The sequence below is a fragment of the Onychostruthus taczanowskii genome, unplaced genomic scaffold (assembly GCF_017590055.1).
Source record: "Onychostruthus taczanowskii isolate IOZ18803 unplaced genomic scaffold, ASM1759005v1 scaffold26, whole genome shotgun sequence".
Lineage (NCBI taxonomy): Eukaryota > Metazoa > Chordata > Aves > Passeriformes > Passeridae > Onychostruthus > Onychostruthus taczanowskii.
Window position 1 is genome coordinate 7,062,254 of NW_024499906.1, and position 17,623 is coordinate 7,079,876.

Here is a 17,623-nt window from a genome sequence, read left to right on the forward strand (position 1 = left end):
TACATGAGCTCTTCAATGAGTTTATTGACAGAGATGGGAGAAATGTCTGTTGGGGATTTTTTTAGCTTGCTTCTGGTTTTGTTCAACGGTTTTTTAGATTCCAAAGACTGCCCTTTGCTATATTTTTTTCTGTACAGTTCATTGCCTTTGTTTATCCATGTTATCTTGTATATTTTTCACAGAGACTTTGCTGCTCAGTATGTTCTTTTAGCTTTTTCAAATTATTAAATTGTGCTGTACTGAATGTTTCTGTAACCCACTTAGGTCCTGCTCAGGTTCCAATGATGTCCCCAAATGGTTCAGTGCCTACTATTTATGTGCCTCCTGGATATGCCCCACAGGTATGTCACTTCACTTGCTTCTTAATTGATTTATTTTCATGCAAATTTTGGAACTGGAACCATAATTGCTAATTAAATTATTTTAATTTGTTAGATTGCAGTCGGTGTGATCAAGCAAGGAGATAAGAGATGTCTCTCAGTATTTCTGAGATGGGAGACTTCTCATGCCCTGTCTGTGCCTGTTCAGTTATATTTTAACTACGTACATGACAGTAGCAAGAACAGTTCCTTGCTGAGTTCACAATCTTAATGTACTAGATGCCTTCTGAATATAAAATGCATTCATGACCCAAATATATGTTTGTGCAGGACCTGTACTGATTCCTGTGTTAGTGGATATTTTCTCTTGGCAGCAATATATATATAATATATAATTTATATGTACATAGTTCATGTCTGGGAAGTTCCTTGTAGATAAGCAGAAAAACAGGTCAGTTGAAAAAGTACAGCAAACAACATGGAAAAAATGTCAGCAGTCCATTGGGACTAGGTTATCATATAAGTGTTTCCACCACTTATCTGAAAATGGGGCTCTCATTTTTTCACTGCTGTGTGATTCCTAATTTAGATGCTTGGAAATTAAATGTGAGCTAGATAACCTGGACATCCTTTAAAGTAGATTAAAAGGATGATTTCTCTTGGCTATTTCTGACATGTGAGTTTATAATGAGATGTGTGGACTTTGAGATGGTGCCTGTTTCTTTCCCTTGCCTGTAGAACAAGTCTAGAGCTTAGTAGGTCAGATGTGGAAGTCAGAGCAGTTGAACGCCACTCCCCATGATGTAAGTCTCTCTCAAGACATTCTGTTGTTGTGACCAGTCTGTCTCTGACTTAGTGTGCATCCAATGGTGTACACTGAGAAGGGACTACAATGCATAAACATGCAACAAAAAAGCCCACGCTGTCAGCACATGTTGGACAAATTATTTAAACAGCATTAAAAAATTACCCTCTAGCAAAAGAAAAGGCTGTTAGGGCAGGCAGACTACTGCTCTGATTTTATCTTTCATCTCATGGAAGTTGACTGATAAGTTGATTCTATGCATCCTTTGTAGTTGAGTTCCCAAGCAAGAAGAAAAATTACTTATAAATAATCACTAAAAGTCCATACATCTACAGGCCATAGTAAAAAGTTCTGATGCCTATTAAAATTAATTTTTAAAGAACTGAAAGAAGTTTAGAGCCAAGTGAAAATTGGAATTTTACTATATTTCTTATTTGTTTTCATTTGATGAAGTACATATTTTAAAAGTTGTGTAACATGTGCCTTTCTGAAAAATACTTTTGGAATTAGTTTGTCCTTCCTTTGAGGACAATTTGAATCAAAGATGCTGAAGGGCTGGGCCTTGCTGAGGCCCATTCATTAGCCTTTCACTGGAGTTTGTTAGTCCAAGCAGCTGTTGTTTTAGCACAGCACTCTGACCTTTGAGCTGAAGGTGCCTCACGTCTCTCCAGCTCAGAGTGCAGGTGGGATGAGCTCATCTGCTGTTTTCATCTGAGCAGAAGTACCGTAGTCCAGGACAACCTGTAGTTTATAAGCCTTCTGAAGTGTTTATTACTGACAAAACATACCAGACTTTGTGGTTTATGGTGGGAGTTCCTCTTACAAGCCAGAAGATTTGATAGCAATCTTGCAAAACATTATCAAGCTAAGAGTTTTCCCAGACTTACTGCAGTCCTAGCAAACTTCTATGGTTTCCTTTAGGTATAGTATATTTTTAAAGGTCAGCAGCTGCAACTATATTTTTTGTTGAATAGGAAACCAGCTAAATGTCCTAAGCTGTCAGCCTGGAAGAACTTCAACATAACCATCTTTTGCCTCTCCATTTTCACTTAGTTCTATTATGCCTCTGCTTGCTTCAGTTCCTGTCTGGCAGTGATACATTGTACTGTCCTCTGTTAGAAGTTGGGGATAACCACTGAATAAAGATTTACTTTTCTTATATCACGTAACTAAAAAGTGATTCATCAGCTGATTTCCTTTTCCCTTCCTCTTCTTTTGGAACTGTAGTTGTAAAACTGAAAGAAAGCACATCTTTATCCATCCTCTCTTAAGACATCTATATTCACTGTCTGCAGTGAGTTTTCCAGTGATGTTTGGTTGGCTTACTCAACCAAACAGGCCTGTGCCAGAACTACATTTTGCTAGCACCACTGGGATAATAGAGAACTTGTTTACTTTTTAAACTTAAAATTATAGACTTAGCATGATGTTCTGGCTGCTTTTTGGAGCATTTTTATCTGTGTAGTTGTCTGCTAGAGGCCTACCATTGAGCAGATGTTATATCTGGAAGCACAGTTACAGGCTTGTTAAACATAAGGTCCCTGCTGTTACGGATTGGGTGACTATTTCTAAGTTACTTAGGCTATTAGCAGGCCCGAGGAAACAAGTTGTAAACTAAGCAGCTCGTTTGTTTTTTAATAGGAGCTGCTTCCTACATAATCTGAGTCTACTCATAAAATCATAATAAGTTGCAGTATTTGAGGGTTTTGTAACCAAAAGGGACTTAAATAATTAAAACTACATTTCAGTGTTTAGAGAATTTCATTGGACAGGAGAGGTTCTACTCATATTTACTGCTAATATATTCTGCCTTTAGGATACCACACAGCTATGGTTACACAGATTTGAATTGTATTGTCTTTAATTACTCTTTCCCAAGAAGGAACAATTTCTGTGTACTGAAAATAACCCATTTCTTAAAGTCATATGGTATGCATGTTTTTTAAAGCTGTGTTCACTTGGGTAACATTAATTTCCAGCTGTCTGTTAAGTAAAGTGGGGTCAGCTCTATTGTGTACACACTTCTGTGTCTTCTGAATGTTGTTGCATGTGCATATCCTACAGAAGCATGCAGCTCTATCTACAGCACTGTTTCTCTCAGCACAGCGGTGAAGTTTTGAAACAATTTCCTGTACCGATCTCACTTACCTTGCATTGGTTCAGCTAGCAGGATAATTTGGGGCTGTACAAATTAGATTGCTGGCAGAGAAAACAAAATCAGAAGCTCTGTTCCAGATGTACCAGATGCACATCAACCCCTAATGGGGACATGGTAAAACCAATGATCCTCCAAGCAGCTTTCTGTCACGGACTTGATGGAAGCATTCACTCTAGGGTACAGGGCTAAATCTAGCCAAGCATGATTCCATTAACCTTAAACAGTGGAGCTGAAAGCAGCTTGGCACTAAGTGTTTTGATCTATTGATCTGTTCCTGTTGCACCAGGATGTTTATTGGTGTATGTGTACATGTCCCCATCTCATTTCAAATGTCAGTGAAAACTTATGTCATAGGGTTGATTTGTCCCCTGCTATTGAATATAGTCATGATACTCCATTCTTCTCCCCCTTTTCTGGATAAATGTTCCATCTAAAACCTTCCACTGCAGTTTCTGCTGTGACTTTATTCTACAGCATTTTACTAGGAAATGAAGAACAGTTTATTTTTTGGCATCCCATGCACTAAAGTTACTGACACCACGATGCACACAAGTCAGAATATGCCGAGATCATCTCTAGGTGTCACCAACAGTCATGTATTTATGTGACTTTACAAACATTAGAGAGGGTAATGACGTGAGGTCCTTCAGGGGCAGACCCTTGTTCCTGGTCTAGTTGATGACCCACCCTCCCTTACTGAACATTTTCTGCTTCAGTACTTGGTACAGTTTGTGCCCTTGTGCCTGCTCTCCACCAGAGCCCCACGTGCTGCACAGCCCAGACGTGCTGCAAGTACCATGCTCAGCACACCTTAGCTCCGTGCATCTTACAGATTCTCACCATGGGATTGCATATGCTACTGCCGTTGCTTGGAATTTCTGCCAGCATTGCCAAGGGCCACACTCGGGTACCTCACACAAAGGCTGCTGTCGCATCTCCCGTTTGCTAATTTTTCACAATCCCTTGCACTACAGTCTGCCAGTGCCTGCCACAAAGGTCCCTGTTTTCTGAGTAGCATGTGACTTCCTTCAGGATTCAAGACCTCTTTACAGGTAGAAGGATATGCCGAGGAGAAGGACAAAAAATTTTAGAACTATTTGGCTTGTGAAGGAGTTTTGAGAGAGCTGACTACCATCCTGGTAGTTTGTTTGCTAACAGCTTGATGCAGATGGTGGCTGCTGCAGGGCCAGTATGGGCAGATGTCTCCTGGGTTAGTGTTGGTGGGCTGAGTTGAGGACACAACAAAAACTAGACACTTCTTGGCTTTTCTCTTGCTATTGATGCAGAGTGAGGTCTGTCAGTTCGCCAGTTGATTTCTAGGGAGCAATCTAGTTGTTAAGCTGTAGTACAAATCCTACAGCAGTGTAGCATGCAGGCAGTGTGAATGAGGATGGAAACAGGACCCATAGGAGAAGCTTGACTCGTGCCATAAATACACCAGGTTGTTTGTTAGATACTCTTACAGTCAGATCTTTTTTAAGTTTTCTTCCCCACCACATTGAGAAATTAATGGCATTGCTGCAGTTAATACACTTAACATAGATAGTTCTTCAATGTCCATTTTTTTCCCCTTGCTATTTCCTGTTTTATTTTCATCAGATTTAAGGGGTTTACTATTCCTGATTTTGTTTAAGGATCTATAGAAACATATTTTTCAGACTGTCATTTCTCTTTTGGTGTGTGGTGTCTCTCACTGTACAGGTTATTGAGGATAACGGTGTTCGAAGGGTCGTGGTGGTTCCCCAGGCTCCAGAATTCCATCCTGGCGGTCACACGGTGATACACAGGCCTCCACATCCCCCACTGCCCGGCTTCCTTCCTCTTCCAGCCATGATACCCCCTCCACCCCGTCACATATACTCACCTGTGACTGGAGCCGGTGACATGGCAACGCAGTACATTCCACAGTATCACGCTTCTCAAGTCTATGGGGATGTGGGTAAGTAGCTCATCAAATATTGCGAGTTTTGTCAAAGCGAATAACGTTCTGCTCGTTTCCGGCATCCGTTCTGTTGTTGTGTGGCTTTGTTAAGCAAGACGTACGGCTTCAATGGGAGTCGTACGCAAAAGAATTTTATGTGGATACCAGCCTTGATTTGGCTGAAGCTTATTATTCCAGAAGTTCTTTTAAATTTATTTGGTTGTCTGTTCAGTGAAACACTAAACTTAGAGATTACTTCTTACATGTACAAGTTACAGATTTTCCCAGGAAAGTGATTCAGAAAGTGTTTGTAGTGATTCAGCATTTAAATCTCTGCCTGAGCACTGTTCTGAGATCTTGTTTCTTGCAAACATCCTGTTTGAAGCATGAAATAGGAATTCTTAGTATTAAGGAAAAAAGTGGTCCATTTTCCATAAAACTATACACATTTAATTGCATGTCCCTTTGAAGATCAGTTGGAGTAATGAGGTGCCACTAAACTAAATTTAATGAAATGTTTAAAGCCATTTTTGGTAGTGCTGTTGACATCTGCCTTTATTGTGGTTTGGAGGCAAAGTGTATTTGTGTTCTAACTCAGGGGCTGGTTTGTTAGATTAATATTTACATTTCTGGTAGACTTGCTTTTCTTTAGATAAGGCAGGTGCCAACCTTGACAGACTTTGAGAGCAGTTCTAGGTTTCTGCTTTTAGAGAAAGCTGGAAGCTGTGATGAGAGAGGTTAAACACAACTATTCAACATTCTGTGATACTACTAAAATAACCTAAAAATGGCCTTCATCAATTTGCTGAGCTTAAATAGCTAGGATGACCAAAGTGCTCAGATAAGAATATACCAATGTCTTGGTCTTCCTGGAATTCTTAATGTTTTTGTATTCTTATGTTGTACTTCATTTCTTCTTTTACTACTTCGATAATGGTACATTACTAGATGCTCTTTGGGTGCTTATTTGTAGTTTTATTAATTTCCTGATTTCCTGTAGATGGCAGTTGTTTGCATTTAGTTTGCTAAATTAAGAAATGGGTATGATAATTAAACACATAAAATTATGCTTCTTAATGGAATAATATTTTTTTTAGATTTCTGCTGCCATGGTATATCACTTTAAATATGAATTCAGTCATAATTTGCTAAATTGCTAAAAAATTATAAAGTGGGATTCTTTGCTTTATTTTCAGTGTATATGTAAAATGCCTTTGGCTTTAGCAAAGTTAAGTATTAATACTATAATTTGGTATTTATTTGCTACATATTTCATATTTAATTTTGGATCTCTTACTTTGGCTGTCGCTTTCAAAAGTCAAAACCCACAGTTAGGCTCATATTTCAGGAATCTAAATTTAAGGAAAAAAAAACAAACAAACAAAAAAAACCACACATAAAACAACCAGCTCCTCATAGAGCACAGTAGTTCCCTGACACAAGCACTGAACTCTCTAAAGGTAATGAAAAATCACATTTCTAAATAGACACAGCTTATCTAGAAGTCCTCTGTCAAACCTTCTGTGATTTAAGCTGACTTAAAAAACAACTGAAATGGAGAAGTTCTCTAATTTTTTTTCTTTTTATCCTTGCAAGGAAGTTCTTATTTGATGTTATTTTCAGTACTTCTTATATCTTAAGGAATAACAAATAATGTATTCTTCAGACTGACTTATCCAACTTACCTGAAAATGAGCAAATTCTATGGTGATTTTGAAGGATGTATATTTTTTAAAGCTTTCAGCATTTATCATAGGCAGGGTTACCCTGAGGAAACACTTGATATATAATGTCTTGAGTCAGTAAAGTGTTTCTAAGCATAAAGGTGAAATTAGCACAAATGGTAGAACTGGACAGAGGAGTTCACCACTTCACAGTTTAATGCTGTCAGTAGTCTGGTACTGACTTTTTCCAAAATTAAACCTAACTTACAGATGAGACTTTGGTGCTACTCCAGCAAAGCCTGGGATTACTGTGTACAGGTGTAGTGTACTTACAAGGCCTGGCTGAGCTGTCTTGAGTGTTTTAGTGTCTTTCCACTGCCCCATAGAACACAGATTCTATGTTTCTGTGCTTTTATGGGTGTTTTCCCTGTTGATTCCTGCTGAAGCATCATTAAAATATTAGAGCTCTAGCTGCATTCCAGAACTTTATGGATTTTTTTTTATTCAACATTACATCACTGTAGTAAAGTAGCACATTTTTTCTGTATAGACTTCATCCTGTACCTCACAGCTCAAGGAAGATTATAGAAATGTTTCAAGAATAATTTTTAAGTGGAGAAAATATGGGGGAGGGAAAGATTACACTCTTCCCTAACATATTGTTAATGTCATTTAATGGTATCAGTTTACCTACAGGACACTTCAGTTTTCAAATAGGAGTAGAGATATAATTTTACACAGTGGTGCACATTTAACTTACATAGCATTTTTAGGTAGATTTTAAAATTAGATTTGGTTCTTAATGGTTTGTTTTTTCTTCCTTCATTTAGATACTCTGCCTGCTCATGGAAGATCCAACTTTAGAGATGAAAGGTCTAGTAAAACATATGAAAGGTTACAAAAAAAGTTAAAAGATCGACATGGAACTCAGAAGGATAAGTTAAACAGTCCTCCATCATCTCCTCAGAAATGTCCTTCTCCTACAAGTGAACCTAATGGACTTACAAAAGGACAGGATGCAGCTGGAATAAGCACAGGTTCTACCAAATGCAAGTCTTTGGGTAAAAGAAAAAGCAGTTCTCAGACAGACACAGAAGTAGAAGGTAGGTGTTATCAAAAAATACTGCATACACACACATATTAATATGATGCAAGTCCAGTGTCTGTTCTGGACAAATAATCATATATTATTGTTTCAGTGGCTGAACATAACATTTGTAAATAGAACACCACACTTTGACAGTCTTGAAGTTGAGTAGCAGCCTCTAAGTGCCCTACATAGAGTGGAGTTAAGGGTGATCAACGTGCTCATCACATGGGAATGTGAGCCTAAGGAAACAAAAACTATTGGTATGGAAGTCTCCATGTAAATTTGAGGAAATATTATGAGTCACGCTTCATGGCACTGTTTAAAGAAAAGTCTCTGCTTTGTTTGGAGTGCTTGCATTTTAAGGAATCACTGAATATTGATGGCCTGCTTGATATTGTAGAAAACATGGAAAGAATAGAGCATCTGAATCAGAAAATACTCATCCAACTTGATAAAGAATATTTTGGAAAGGAGATACTGCTGTTACATAAAATTGATCTATCCCTACCCACTCGCTGTTGAAAGACCCTTGTAGAAAAAGGCTGGTCCTCACATTAGTCCCTGTGAGTTCATGTGTTCTAAGACACTACCATAGGGAGTGTGCTTATTATTCTTTTATTTCACTGGAAAGCTTGTGATCTCATAGAGGGACTGAATTCACTCAGTCATACAGACATTGGCAGATCTGATGATGTGTCACTATGCAGCTTTGAGGTCTCTGCCATAGTCCTTCAGATTGTGAACATGACGTCAAAGACTTGTCATCAGCCAGGAGCAGTGTTCTCAGAATAAGGAACTGTAATTGGTGATGCTGAGGGAAATAAACCATGATTTTTCTCAATTCTCTGAAGTTTGCTTTGAGATAAAATTATTGTGCCGATGTATGTTAGATTGCTGTAAACCAAAAGAATGGTGAAGAAAGTACATCTAATCAAAACCAGGAAATCTCAACCTATTAGAGCTGTTTAAAACCATGTGCAGATGATATCTTGGGCAAGCTTAGTACCAAAGGTCACATTTGGGATACAGCCTAAAATCAGAAGTTGGAAACTATTGCTCCAAACCTGAATATTTGTCACTACAGTTCCAGAGTGGCAGTTTACTTTCTGTTCGGCTTCAGTTTACTTTCTGTTTGTTGGTGTTTATCTGTGAGCTAACTTTTACAAGGAACAAGTGGTGAAATGTACTGTTGTTTACGCAGTACAAAAATTATGGTGATGTTTCCTTAGAAGTATTTTACATGAAAAATGGGAATGTCCACTTCTCAAAATTATTTTAGGAGACTTCGGGGAAAATTATGTACTGAGACTTAGACTTGTCAAAGAAAAGGTGGAGGCTTATAGTTGTCATACAAGTCAGAAAAGCATTTTATTTGTTTCAACAGCATAAACCATCTTAGAAACAGAGTTGTAAATAGATTTGATCTATGTTTTCTGAAGAATTTTGTCAGGCTTTGTTTTTCTTTTATGTTTTGTTTAAGGCAGGTTAAATGAACTAAAAATGCCTGGCCACACCTTCAAAACTGAGTAGCCTGTTACTTACACTATTGAGATAATAAAATTTCAATATTATGTGAGAAAAGCAGATAAAATGCTTTCTGTAAACTGTAAATCCTTTATAAAGCTCAGCTATACCTTCAGCTGGCACAAAACACCTTAGATTGTTTCCCTTGCAATTGAAGAAGGCCAGCAGTGTTACCAGTAGGCTTCCAGCTGATGAGCCATAACATATTTGAGCTACTGCAACCTGACTGCATCTACATCCAAAGAGAAATCTGTGGGAGATATCCAAGATCTTAAGTTTTCCAGAACAGCAGTTGGTTTAAAGTTATACATTAATAAATGATAACCAGGCTTTCTGCATTCCATAAAGCACAGAAGGGCTTTAGAAATAGTTTTGTATTAACAACTTCTTTAGAAGCTTTTTTGGTTTCATGTCGTCCTAGATGAATGCAAGATGTTCTGCTTTATAAATGCTTTCTTCTGTGTGCAGTTGTTGAATTTGAAGAGCTGTTTCACTGTAAAGTTACTGCACAATATTCATGGGTACTTCTTTTTTGCTTTGATTTTGTTTTTTAAGAAAAGGATGAAGAAACAAAAGCACTGGAAGCACTTCTTTCTAACATAGCCAAGCCAGTGGTAAGTAACAAAAGCTTTCCATAAAATCAGATTATATCTGTTGCTATTTTACACAGTTGCACCTCTGTTTCTCTCTCTTAAGTTTAAAGGGTCTTTAATTTTCCATACTAAAGCCAATTCACTTAACTTCCAGTCACTGTACTGTAAACAACCAAAGCAATTTTTAGTGTATTCACATTTATGAAACTAAAATTGTCTTGATACTTACACTGCAGAATTCTTCCTGACTGTTCTGTGAATCTCAGTATTAACAGAATTATTTAAAGAATATAAGATTGTAACATTGCCAGTAGCATAATGATGCTGCTTAATGGAATATGATGCTTAACATAATGTTATACTGTAGAATCTGTTCTCAATTTCCTGCAACTTTGTTTAGCCTTAACTGTTCAGGAAGCAATTTTACACACCGTATATCTCCAGGCATGAGTGATACCTGGCAAGGTTTTGGAAACATCACCAAAAATGAGGTTTTGTAAAACCTTATTTGCAAAGTAGGGAAAAAATATGACCTATTTCTCTTTTTAGAGTTTTTGGCAGCTTCAGAGAAGAGAGACATAAAATTCACCACAGAAGGTGACTGTCAGCAGCGATCTTCTGACCTACCTGCTTGAAAATTTACCAACATACTTTCAGTTTATAAAACTGATGCATATTTTTGTGTAGATATTCTTTAAAGCACTGTTGCCAAATTCAGTAGTTTCTTGAATTTTAGAGCAGGCCAGTGATTTTTTTCTTTCATTGTCTGGACCTTCCCTGGTCCCAACCTTGCTGTGAAGATTTGCACATCTTTTCCAAAAATCTTCACTACAATCATGAGTCCGCCGTCTTGCCTGAGTAAAAACAGTCTTTGTTCCCCATTGTGGTGTAGTCCATACAGCTGAAACTCCAGGAGGACCTTGCCATGGGTTTGTCCAGTCAGTCAGCTACTTCCTCCAATCATCTGCTACCTACCTTCTTCCCTTCACTTTCCAGGCAACCTCGCCCCAGTTTAGTGCCCTTGTCTTGATTCTTCTTTCATATGTTTCTTTACAGCCTGATGAGGAGAGGCCAAGAGAGCTGGGGCTGTTTAGCCTGGAGAAGTGAAGGCTCAGAGGGGATCTTATCAATGTATATAGATATCTGCAAGGCAAGTGCACAGAGGATGGAGCCAGGCTCTTTTCAGTATGCCCAGCATCAGAACCAGAGGCAATGGGCCTAAACTGAAACACAGAAGGTTCCCTCTGAACATCAGGAAACACTTTCGTACTGTGAGGATGTCAGCTCTGGCACAACTTGGCCAGAGAGTTTGTGGAGACTCCCTCTTTGGAGATACTGAAAAGCTGTCTGGACATAGTTCTGGGCACCTGGCTTTAAGTGGCCCTGCTTAAACAAGGGAGTTGGACTAGATGACCTCCAGGGGTCCCTTCCAACTTCAGCCATTCTGTGATTCTGTGGTTGTCCAAGCGCTGAGCAGAGATTGTATAGAGGACACTTGGTGTCCTGCTGTGTCCAAGTATCAGGATGGGTTGACATGTCTTCAGTGCCCCTGTGCCATTAGTGGCTAAGCAGCATGGAGGTGGGAACTGTCTCAAATTGGGGTGTTAGCAATGGTTACATTGCCAAGGAGAGCTCTGAACTCTCTCTGAATGAGACTGTGAGAAGAACAGATCGACAGGTGTGGCCGTGTGCTGTATTGCTGATGACATAGGAAAAAACAAAGCAGTGCCAGTACTATCATGTTTTCTTTCACTTCCTTCTGCCCTCAAGCCTCAACCACCCGTGCCTTTTAGGCAAGCGCCCTAGTTCCTCTCCCCACCGTGTTCTTGCGTGAACGTCATTGCACATAGCTGTGTGCCACTAGTGATCTCTGCAGGCCTCAGAAGGCATCACAGGCAGTAGTACTCTGCTACAGATTCAGAGTGTACACAGGGCAGAAAGCCAGACTTCTTGCACTTGGAGAGGTTTATGCTTTATGAAGGCAAGGATCTGCCAGGGCTGTGAGGGGGTGGAAGTCTAGCTGATGCTGCAGCTTGGGGGAGTGTGGTGTAATGTGATAGGAGTCTGTGTTACCTACTTGGGTCTTGCGGCATCTCAAGCCACCCTCCTGCAGTTTCATCAAGGAAATGTTTTCCTCACTTTCCCTCAAATGAACCAGGACATTGGTTTTTTTCACACCTTCTCTTTGTGGTTCTCATCAGAAATACTCCTGCAGGTTTTTTATTAATGTTTTGATTGAAGCACTTACGATGAGGATTGTGGTTTTTGATGGATCATCAGTACTCTGTTCCCTGGGTGAACCGTGCTGGCACAGGCAGTACTGGCTGTGGCGGTGGCCATACAATCAGATGATCATACAGAGTGCTGTCCAGTACAGTGTCCATTGCACCATATCCTGCTCCAGAAAGGAGCAGTGCTGAAGGCTATGACCTGTCCTGAGCTGTCCCATGTCTCAATGCCTGGGTCCAGAGCATGCACATCTAAATCAGGTGGTGGTGTCTCTCATGAACTTTCATTCACAAATACCTTTCAGTTCTACGCAGTATGGGGTGCATCAGTTTTGCTGCCTCCAAACTCCTGTTGGATTCTGACTTCCTTGAACTTTTCCCCATGTGGATCCCTCATCCTTTCATACATGGCAGTGTTAAGTCAAGTTGATTACATGATACTGACACCAAATGAGCCTTCTACTTAGGGGTCTTGAACTGTTTGTTCTCAGATGTAAATTGGAGTGGTTCTGCAGATTGCACCTCGGTGTTGGAGCAAAGTCTTCACCATCTGTCATGTCTCTTAACCAAATAACAAAGCAGAAAAGAAGACCTGAAAAGGTAAAAGCCAATGGAAGAATGATGCGGAAGGCTGAATATTTAATAAGAGACAATAAAAGCTGAGAATTTGAGGGTTGGTTATATAGCATGTAAATCCCTTTGGAGAACATCATGCTTTTCTGGTTCTGTGTATGTTTGTGGACTTCTGGCATGTGATGCACCTCACTCACAGTTACCTCATCCACAGTTACTGTGGATGCAATCCAGATTGCACATGCTAAAAGTGCTCTTTTGTTTGACCCAAATGGCACGTGTAACATATTTAGTGAGGACTTCAGCAAGCTGGATTGCTAATGAAGACATGCTCACCTCTTTTTTCCACAGTGCTAGAGCCTGATCCAAGTACTATACTCTGCTTTGCAGAAACACATGGTGTTCAGATTTGCAACCAGAATCCACTGCAGCTGTTTGCATAAGCATTCAAAGCAATAAGTAATGCCAGGTGTTTTGAAAAAGCCACTCTCAAGTGTCTCAAAGCATGTAATAGTAGTGGCTTCTTCTGATCTTAAATCTTGGCTCTTCAAAAATACTTATTTTTCCTTATGTCTTGCAGAGGTAGAAAAGATCCTATGTATGATGCAAATGTAATCTGTCAGGTGGCAGTTTGGCATTAACAAAGTGTTAGATGGGGTGTTCTGGGCAGTTATGGGCAAAGCACTAAAGAAAATGAGTAGGAGATAAGGAGAAATGTGAGAATTATCAGATTTTGTAGGTGAGGGAAAACTCAAATGCAAACAGTCTTCAAATACATGAGAAACAACTGCAAAAGGAAGAGAAGAGATTTATTGTTCAGTTCCATAGTGGCTAGGACTGGTAGGCTTAGCTGGTAGTAAGGGAGACACTGCTTGGATACTAGGGAAAAAAATTCAACTGTTAAAGTAGCTAAATCTAGGAACAGATCATCTTAAAATAGATCTAATAGTCCTGAAGTACAGTAGGTCCCTGGGGAACCTTCATTTCTTTCCCTCAGGATCTCCTGCCACTTGCTGCAACTCAGGAGGGTGGGGTAAAGATTGTCCAGGAGGGAACTTTATCAGATGCTTCCCACAACTCCAAAAACTTCCAGAAATGCTAGAATTTTACTGCAGTGGTTATAGATAGCGTTAGTAGAGTTGGTGATTGCGTCAAGATAGTAGTGGAATTTTTCTTACCAGATTTTAAAGAGAATCTTCAGTGTTTAGTCATGCCAATATTTGATCCCTTTTAGGATACCATGTGCAGTCCTGCTAGTGCATAACGGTTTAGTGACATTGTTTCCAAGACATGGTGTGATTTTTCTTCCTTTCTGTTTGGTATCAATAAGTCATGTCCTCTCTGCTTCATTCTTGAAGCTGACCTATTCAGTGTTTTAGTAGATTATAGAAATTTGAGAGAACCAGTTGTGAAGATAGCTTTTTGATTCTGATACTCTGGTAATAGATTGTCAAAAGCAATTATTCCCAAGATAGACATACACTACGATTATATTGTAAAACTAGTAATTTCATGTAATGAAATGTGTTTTGAGTTATCTTATAAATTATTGGAAACAGTAGGTGGGTGCAACATAGAAACCACAATAGCAGATGTGCAATACTTATGAACAGCCACAAATTTCTAGGCATTCTTCTAGAACAGATCCTAAACCTGCATGCACCTGTGCACTCAGCTACAAGCACACAAGCATCCTCAGCCTCTTGCAGCACTTACGGGTTTCAGACAGCGCCCACCCTTTTGGGAGTGTGGGTGCCCTTAGTCACACAGCTCCTTTGGAAGACGTGGCTGCTTCAAAAGCTTTGTGTGTCACTATTCCTTAGAATCTGTTGTTCCTTACAATCTGCTAATCCACAGCCCATTGAGAAGGCTCTCCACCAGGTACATGCACTCACCTGAGCTGCGAATCCATGCCTGCTGTGCCCCAAAATACTGTTGCACGAGCTGGGGTGCACAGCATTCATCGAGCCCGCTGGCAGGCCAGTTTGTCACACGTCAGGCCGGATTTTGATCATTACTCTGTTCCACTGCAGCATCTCTTACCTCCCCCATTACCCATTTTCATGCTACCTCTACACTTCTAAAGCTGATGACTTCTGTGTTTCAGGAGCTCCTTGTGATTCTCCCATTTCCATTTAACCCACCTGAGGGTCGCTGCCCTTTAGCATGATTCGTCTGCTGGGACCTTGTTGGATAGTTGAAGGTCGTACACACTGGTTAAACTCCTTTTTCTGTCACACCAACTGTTCTTATCCAGGCCTTTTTGCAATGGATGGGGTGTTCAGGCAAACACCACCCCAGAAATTCTTCAGGATATTGTCTCTATGTGTATGTACTTCGACCTTGTGAACATGCCTTCATCTCCCTATATTTCCTAAGAAACGAGAAGATGTTAAAGTCATAGTAACAGTGGCTTCCAAGAAAAAGGTGCCAGAAGCATGGTTTAATGAAGTGCTCGCTGTCCCAGGATGTGCTTTACCTTCCCTGTGCCTGGCCAACGCTCTGGTCCGTGTTTCAGCAGCCCACTGGGTGGCGTTATGTACTGACAGGCGTCTCTGCCCTCAGCCCCCTGCCTGGCATTTTTCTCATGGCATTCCTTGCATTTCCAACCTGATTTCATCTGTAAAATCTAGTTACTAGCTAGAGTATCAGTATAAATACTCTGATTTGCTAATAGTATGTGATTTTGCTTTCTCTTCTTTGATCATTTGTTGCAAAGTAACATTTAGATACAATAGAGTTTAAATGACAGAGGTGTCAAAACTTTGTGTTTCTACAGGTATCAGATATTCAGGCAAGAACTGCACTGCTGATGTGGTCCCCTCCATCCAGTGATACTGGAGAAGACACAGACAAGAATGACATACCAGAGGCTTATACTTATGAAGTGATGATTTCAAGTACTGGAAAAGATGGAAAGTACAAAACTGTGTACATGTAGGTGTTGGCTATTTTTATTTAGTCACTGCTGCATTGAAATATGTGGCTTAAAACCTCATTAAAAATCTGCTTGTTGTCCAGAAAGTTAAATAATTAGGAGTTTTGGATAGCTTCTGTTTTGAAATTAGCTACCCTTTTTTTCAGTAGAATTTGTTTCATTTTATTACTGAAGTCTCTGCCATCAACTGGAATATAAAGATTTTGTTCTTACGTGTTGGAGGCATATTTTAATACCACTTCTGCTGTATTACAACCAACTGCGCTAGACACCATGAGTTCTTACATAGTAAGACACACAAGTAATGAGAAAAATAAATTGTATTTATTACTTTTTATGTCAGCACATGCTCCTCTTCCCAGTAAGGTTATCCCTCCCTTCACTAAAATTGGTCTTGGTAGGAGACAGTGTTATGATATTAAAAAAATTTTAAAAAAGGCAAATTCATACAGAACACAACTCATAGCAGCGGCAAAGCAAACAAAGTCTTCAATTGTTTAATTCCTAACATAATGGTTTTCAGTCACTTTTTTGCAATTTGGAGACATATGACAGTAAAATATAGAATTAAGGGTATAGAGTTCTCTAACAGTTATAAACCTTTGTATCTAGCTAGTTTATCTTAGTCACCTTCCATGGATTTCATGCAATTGAAATTTGAGTATCCCTATCCAAGAAACTAGCAGTAGAGAAATGGCCTTTGCTAAGATAAGCTGGTGTCAGCAAAAGCAGAGTAACAGGTGTTATTTTTGTGCCTTTTCTGTTTCCTAGGCTCTAACAAGTAGGTATGTGCAGTCAGGTACAGTTTTAGATAATGGATTTTGCAAGGCTGGACTGAGCTGCTCTAGGCTCCAGTACTTCAGTGGTTTTTTTGAGTAATAACATACATGCATGCACATGCAGCTTGTCTTATTAAGTAAAGAAGAAAATAATTGCTACACTTTAGAAAGCAACAAACAAAAAAGTGTCCCAAAACCACCAGGGCAAAAGAACACAGGAATAACACAAGAAACCTCTAAAATTCAGAGAGAAATTGCTATATTTAGCAAAAGACAAACTCTTACAAATACATTTCATAGAAGGTGTGTTGAGTTAGATGATACGGCTTTTTTTATAAATATGTGGAATTCTGAAACAGTCTTTAAAACAAATTTGTATCTCTTTCCAGTGGAGAAGAAAATAAAGTTACTGTAAATGATCTCAGGCCAGCAACTGATTACCATGCAAAGTGAGTATCTCACTTTCTCTTCATTAATTCAGTGGAAGTGTTTTAAAAGTTTTCATTGTGTATTTGTCTAAGTCTTCAGAGATGGTCTTAACCACTTCTAACCTGCTTTTGAGTCACAATCAACATTTTTGACTTAGCTGACCACTCAGTCCATTTTGGACAATGTAAGACAAGACTGGTGCGCATTCATCCTGCATTCAGGTTCTTTCCTTTATGCTAGCACAGTCACCTTTTTCTGTCCTTCGAGCCAGGCACAGATGCTTTTCAGTTTTCCACAAGCAGCAGAGGAAAGTACCTTGCCCTGGAAGATGCTCCCTGCTTGGCCGCCTGAAAGTCATATTATGCTACTTTTGCTTGGCTCCAGTAGATCAATGAACCTGACCCCATGTGCATGACAAAATATGCCACCAGCTCAGTGTAATTCTGCCCTTCTAGCAGAATTGACTACTTCAGTAGGTCAGAAGAAATAGCATAGGACTGGGAAGATGTGGTTAGGTGTCATTCTTCCCTCTTTTTTTAAAAATATTAGAGGGTCATCTGGAGCTGAACTTGGCAAGGGATGCAAAGACTAAGTGCTTTTA

At 39.5% G+C, this 17,623-nt stretch overlaps 1 protein-coding gene across 5 annotated transcripts in view; it reads left to right on the plus strand.

Moving 5' to 3' along the window:
• FNDC3A (fibronectin type III domain containing 3A) overlaps positions 1–17,623 on the plus strand; it is a 111,130-nt gene that overhangs the window by 61,490 nt on the left and 32,017 nt on the right. For 4 of the 5 annotated variants that reach the window (XM_041407269.1, XM_041407268.1, XM_041407270.1 and 1 more), the window contains 6 exons: positions 265–341; positions 4,985–5,222; positions 7,699–7,971; positions 10,038–10,096; positions 15,656–15,813; positions 16,983–17,042. In XM_041407269.1, the coding sequence (XP_041263203.1) occupies positions 265–341; positions 4,985–5,222; positions 7,699–7,971; positions 10,038–10,096; positions 15,656–15,813; positions 16,983–17,042 (865 nt within the window). The remainder of the gene's footprint in view (positions 1–264; positions 342–4,984; positions 5,223–7,698; positions 7,972–10,037; positions 10,097–15,655; positions 15,814–16,982; positions 17,043–17,623) is intronic. The other variant, XM_041407272.1, reaches the window with a different exon arrangement.